The sequence below is a fragment of the Pteronotus mesoamericanus genome, unplaced genomic scaffold, assembly GCF_021234165.1.
Source record: "Pteronotus mesoamericanus isolate MK-2021 breed Mesoamerican mustached bat unplaced genomic scaffold, CSHL_Meso_final contig_59, whole genome shotgun sequence".
Lineage (NCBI taxonomy): Eukaryota > Metazoa > Chordata > Mammalia > Chiroptera > Mormoopidae > Pteronotus > Pteronotus mesoamericanus.
In genome coordinates, this window is record NW_026555206.1 from 6892027 (window position 1) to 6898152 (window position 6126).

Consider the following 6126-nt stretch of genomic DNA (forward strand, 5'->3'; position numbering starts at 1 on the left):
CACTTGGGTCAGGGACACTGGGAATTTGGGAAACCCAAGGAAGTGGCCCCACTGAACATGTCCTCCTGGGAGTGAGAAGCACACAGGGGTCAAGGTGGGGCTGTAAGAAGCAGTTACTGAGTCTCAGGGAAACTGGTCTGAATCCATGCTGGTGGCCAGGAAGTGGGGAGCACTTCGTTCCCGCTTAGCTCCTCTCACCATTGGGCTGTGGGAGCCAGCAGGTGGGGAAAAGCTCAGAGGGAGAAGGGGGCTGTCTGAGGACCACACAGTGTATCACCAGAGGCCAGAGCATGGGGAAGCCTTTGTGGGACCTGTCCTAGCTCCTGCACTTCACCTTGCCACAGCCCCAAGACAGGGTCTCCACAGTGAGTGGCTGGGCAGCCCAGGCCGGTATGGGAGGTTGTCCACGCTTGCCCGACAGGCCTGAGCGGCCCTGACCCCTACCCCACCTGGATTCTGGTAGCAAAGGCTCCTCTCCTCATGCCCTAGATGTCACAGACATAACAGCCCCAGGTCTGAGAGCACCCGGCCAGGGCCACTTCTGTGGTGGGTAAGGCAATGAATGAATGAGAGGCAGTGATGGATAAGGATGTGTACAGACCTCTGCAGCCTCTCTGGGGAAGGTATGGGACAGGAAGGGAGAGTTAAGCCAGCAGGAGTCCAGGGGACCTGGACCTTGCTGCCAGCCTCCACCCTCCCTCCCTCCCCACCTCCCTCCTTTGCTCCCTTGCTCCCTCCCTCCTTCCTTCTTGTGCCTGCCCCCAAGATTGGCTGGGCTTCCGCAGGCCAGCCGCTGCATCATCAATATTTCATTGGCGCGTCAATAAGAGGCAGCAGTGGGGACAGCGGCTGCAGCAGCACTTGTGCCAGCAGCAGCCACAGCCTGCAAGGAGAGTTGGGCTCCTGTTCCGCCACCACCATGGACGTCTTCAAGAAGGGCTTCTCCATCGCCAAGGAGGGTGTGGTGGGCGCCGTGGAGAAGACCAAGCAGGGGGTGACAGAAGCTGCTGAGAAAACCAAGGAGGGTGTTATGTATGTGGGTGAGTTTGGGCGGGGCAGAGAGGAACAGCTTGGTGGCCAGAGCCTGGAATGTCCTGTTACTTTGGGTCTGACCTTATCTCCCAGCTCCAGGGTGGCATTGTGAGAGGGGATGAGGATCTGGCTGTTGAGTCGGGGTCTCCGGGCACACACCACTCTCCTGCACACACCAGTGTCTGTTTGGACCTCCTCAGCGCCCCAGGGGTCTCTAGGACAGGACATCAAGAGAGATACTCATCTCTGAGACACACCTGTTTGTGCACACACAAATGCATGCACAAACTCGCCGGGCTCCCCCATCACCCACAGGCTCCTTGACTCAGATAAGAAGCCACACTGAGCCTGGAGACCCTGCAGGCAGGCGGGCTGGCAGATGCTCAGCAACCAGGCCACAGGTCTCCACCCTGCTCAGAGAGAAGGGGTGGGACTGGGGAGATGAGACCCAGACTCAATGTCCTGTCGAGCCCCATCCCCCCTCGGCTCTGCTCCATTGAAGAGGAGGCAAAGCTGATGACTCAGCTCTCCTCGGCAGCCCTGTGGCTGCAGCTTCTGAGGCCACACCCAGGCAAGGTCCAGACAGCACCTCTCATCCCTCCACTTCCCATCCTGTCCACTGTCCTGTCCTCTGTCCTGTCCACTTCCCCTCTCCCTCCTTCCTCAACACAGCAGGCAGCAGCCTTTGAAGGGACTGCCGGTATCCAGACACCATCCTTGCTCACTGCTGACTCCATGGCTTGTCCAGCTGTTCTGTTGCCCTGACAACTCCACTCCCAAGGAGTTGGATCTGGGCTGATACCTCCATTTTCTCCCCAGGAGCCAAGACCAAGGAGGGTGTTGTGCAGAGTGTGACCTCAGGTAAGGAGCCCCAAGACCAGGGGATGTAGGGGTTGGGACCTCCAGGGACTTCTGCACCTTGATACTAAAGACCCAAGCTCAGGGTCCTCCCTATCCCCCAACTGGGGTCCCAAGCTGTACATGGACCCAGACCCATCAGAATCTGAGGCTAGACCCAGGGTTGGCCTCGTAATCACCAGAACCGCCTGGGCCCAGAGAGGGGGCAGCCTACGTTCTTGGTTGGAACCAGAGGTTTGAGTGCCCTGGGAAAGGGGCCGCTCAGGACTGACTTGGGCAGGCCAGGCCCTGGTAGGGAGGGGGCAGGGCCAAGGCTAGCCAGAGCTCTCCCACAGTGGCTGAGAAGACCAAGGAGCAGGCCAATGCTGTGAGTGATGCAGTGGTCAGCAGTGTCAACACAGTGGCCACCAAGACCGTGGAGGAGGCGGAGAACATCGCGATCATCTCAGGAGTGGTGCCCAAGGTGAGACCTGGTCCCCAGCCCTGATTCTCAGACCAGTCCCATTCATTCCAATAGGCCCCCACCAAGAGGAAAGGGGTGGGACTGAGGAGATGAGACCCAGACTCAGTGTTCTGTCCGCCCCCATCCAGAGAGGCCAGCCTAGGAAAAGGCATTATCATTCCACTGACATACAAGAGAACGGAGAATTAGGGGCTGTGGTGATCTGTGCTTGATGTTTTCACACCCAGTCATGTAGAATCCTCACAGCCACCCCATGAGGGGGAGCAGTTTGAGAGCCAACTGCAAAGTGAGTCTCAAAACCACACCCTCTTGCTCAGCATTTAGAAGGTACCACGTTTGACTAGTGAAAGCAGAGTCCTGTGGGCCCCATGTGATGACAGCCAGCATTCTAGCAAGTGGACACTGGGGAGTCGCCACCAGCCCAGTGACCAGCCTTTCCCCAGCCCTTTGGTGGGCAGCCACTTCCTCCCAGAAGGAGCTGGGAAGCAGCACCCTGTGGTGATGGTAAACTGAGGCTCTGACCCTACCCTCCTCCTCAGCCTTTGTATCTGTGTTGAGTGTGCACCTGAGTGAGTGTGCAAGTATGTACATGGGCACATGTGTGTGCCTATGTGCTGCTCGACAGCACAGAGCATAGGAGGAGCAATGGGGCACTCCCAGGAGGCAAAGGCTGGTTGGGTGAAGCATCCCAGCGCCCCGCACCGAACAGGCTCTGCTTGAAGCATTTTACACTTCTTTGCTCATTTAATTGGCACAAAACCCTTGAGACAGGGTGTGGAAATAAGGTGCAGAGAGATGAAGTATTGTGCCCACGGTCCCATGGCTAGTCTGTGAGGGCCTGCAAGTCCCAGGGCAGCCGGGCTCCAAGCCTGTGCTCTGACAGACGCTGCTGTGCGAGTGCGCGCGCGGCGGTGGGGGCAGGGTCCACACTGGGGCAGGAGGTGTTCCCATTTCAGAGGGGCCGTCTCCAGCTCTGTCTGAGGCTGTCCTCTAGAAAGCTCCCATACCTGGTACCAGTTGCCCAGGGCACCCAGCACTCCGAATCCCTGCTCCAGGTGTGGGTGAGTGGCAGGGGAGAGGCAATCCTTCCCCTGGCTCTGGGGGCAGCACCTAGGTGTCTCCCTCCAGGGCCAGCACAGGGTCTCCATGTCATTGGAGAGGCAGCTGCTCCCTCTCCTAGTTCCCAGCTCTGCCTCTTCCCCCTCTATGACCTTGGGAGGTGGCTACTCACCCTCTCTGGACCTCCATTTCCACATTTTTAAAATGGGAAGGAGGTGAGAGTGACTATCTGTCTCACTGGGCTGTGTGATGATGCAGGGAATTGGCTCCCCTGAAGCAGTTGGGACTGGCTCATGGTCAGCACCCAGGAAAGGAAGGTGACTGTATCACCATTATCATCATCATCAGTGCCTCTGGGCAGGACCCACATATGCTCCAGGACATGCCAGGTGCCTCCCTTCCATATTCCCAACAAAAGAGGCCCTGGGTAGAGCTGGGCTGCTTGGGCACTCATTTGTGACCTTGGAGGAGGGCTAGTGAGCCCTTGAACCCTTGGAGCCACCCCAGACTCTAGTGTAGAAGTGACCACCCCAGGCCAGTCACAATTTACCATCCAGTGAACCATGAAAGGATGCAACCTTTCCTATCTGTCTGACTGTTCATGCCACTGGACCCATGTGCCTACCTTGGGGGAGCAGGACTAAGCAGATGGCCACCCACCCTTCACCTGGAGAGGCTGCCCCACCTCAGGCTGACATAGTTTGGTGCCTTTATACCCCAGTCCACTAAGAGGCAGGATGGCCTGTTGTAGCATGGAGATAGGTGCTGATCGCCCAGTCTGGCCCTGCCCACCAGCTGTCACACAACCACTCCTAGGCAGGCCTCCATCTCAGACAAGTGTCCAGCCGGATGTATAGGAGGGTAGGAGACAGGAAGTGGGAGAGGATAGTGTAACCCCTGCTGGCCCCAACCAGAGCAGCCTGAGCCTAGAGTGAGCCCATCCGGAAGGTGCGGAGAAGGAAAGAGAGAGGCATTCATGCTACTGGGGATGGAGTGGGCCTAGAGCAAGTCAGACCTGATTCCTACTGCTTTGAGCTCTCAGGCCTCAAGCTAGATATGTGGCCTTCCTGGCCTCAGGTCTCTGTGTGAAGAGTGACGATATGCCCCTTCTTCTAGGACTTTTTGGGGACTCAGGAGGACAAGGGTGTGTGATCGAGTGATTCAGGGACACGGAGAGTGGGATCAAGCCTAGGGCTTCAGGAACCACTGCCCACATGTCCCTGCCCCACCCCACCAGGTTTCCTCAATGAGGCCCAACCATGGGCTGCAGAGACATTCAGCATCAGCTTGCCGAGGTAAAGCTGGGCTCCAAGGTATTTATTTGGTACCCCGCAGAAGGCCTTGGCGCCATCGGTCCGAGCCCTCACTGTGGGCTCTTATGTGATTATCACTCCCAGTCTGTCTGGCCCTCATACCTCTCTCACCTTGGCCTATCACGTACAAGATCATGAAGGCTTCTGCTCACCTTTGAGGCCAGGGTAGATGAGGCCATGGATGCGGGGCAGCTGGGGGCTCTGTGCCCCCACATGGTCCCACATTCCCTTTGCTCCCCACAGGAGGAACTGAAGCAGCCTGCCCCACCGCACGAGGATGAGGCAGCCAAAGTGGAAGAGGAAGTGGCTGAGGAGGTAAGAGCTGGGCTCCCAAGCAACACCAGGGTCCTGGGCAAGCCTCTCATCAGAGAAGGTTTCAGGCAGGGATCTCATCCCTCATAGATCTGCTGTTTCCCTCATGGGGTTCCAGAGCCCTCAGGGGAGACTCCTGCCCTAATGCAACCCATGAGCCTCAGTGTGAGGTTTCTTCAAGACTGACACCCTCAGGGCAGAGGGCTATTGATGACTCCTGTCCCCACCCCACTCAGGCTGGCCACTGAGGGATGGGGGCCAGACCTGTGTGTGAGGGTCACTCTCTCTCCTAGGCCAAGAGTGTGGGAGACTAGAAGGCTGCAAGTCCTCTGCGGCGGCCCAGAGGAACACCTCTCTGCCTTGGGGCCCATCCCCTCCTGGCACTGGAGTGCCCAGTCCTGGTGTAACCTGAGGGGTTGTCCATGCTTCCCCACACCCTCACCCAACCACCCTCGGTTTGTCTTCTTATGCTGCCACCACTTTCATCTCCCTTGTCCTCCCAGCCTCTGGTCCTTCAGATCTCATTGATGCTGCTGTGAATTTTTCTTTTTAATGATTTTGAATAAAACTCAAGTACCATGCTTCCTCTGTATGCTACCTCATTCATGAAGAAGCCCCATGCGCCCTCCTGGGAACAGAAGCTGAGCCAGCCTGTTGAGCCGGCCTGTTGATCCGGGACCAGGTGCCCTACAGAGACATGGTGGGCATTTCTGGAACCTGCTGAGAGCAGGTTCTGCCTTTAGGGAACTCCTCCCGCCCCCCAACTCATCCATCATTGCCTTTTAACTCCGAGGATGGAGGATGTGGCCCTGCTTTGGGGTCCCAGGACAACCTCCAGAACAGTCTGTACTCAGGAGCATGAGACTGAATGCCTCCAGGTTTGAGCTTTAGCTCACCCTCTGGGGATGGGCCCATGATGGTGGAAGGTGAGTGTGGGCCTCCTGGGCCATCCTGCCATGTGTTTTTGGCTCCAGTGTCCTTCAGAGGAAGGGACACATACCACCTCTCCCTGGGGTAGATGGTAACTTTCAAAGATGTGAAATCTAAACCCATAGCCAGGAGTCTTCCATCCTCCTCCTCACAGAGGAG

The 6126-nt window shown here is 57.4% G+C and overlaps 1 protein-coding gene across 1 annotated transcript; it reads left to right on the forward strand.

The window, feature by feature from the left end:
- The first annotated feature begins 919 nt into the window (after nucleotides 1-919).
- SNCG (synuclein gamma) lies at nucleotides 920-5604 on the forward strand. Its single transcript, XM_054580495.1, has 5 exons — nucleotides 920-1040; nucleotides 1852-1893; nucleotides 2226-2353; nucleotides 4969-5040; nucleotides 5331-5604. The coding sequence occupies exons 1-5, from the start codon at nucleotides 920-922 to the stop codon at nucleotides 5349-5351; spliced, it is 384 nt and encodes a 127-aa protein (XP_054436470.1). The 3' UTR covers nucleotides 5352-5604.
- The last annotated feature ends 522 nt before the right edge of the window (nucleotides 5605-6126 follow it).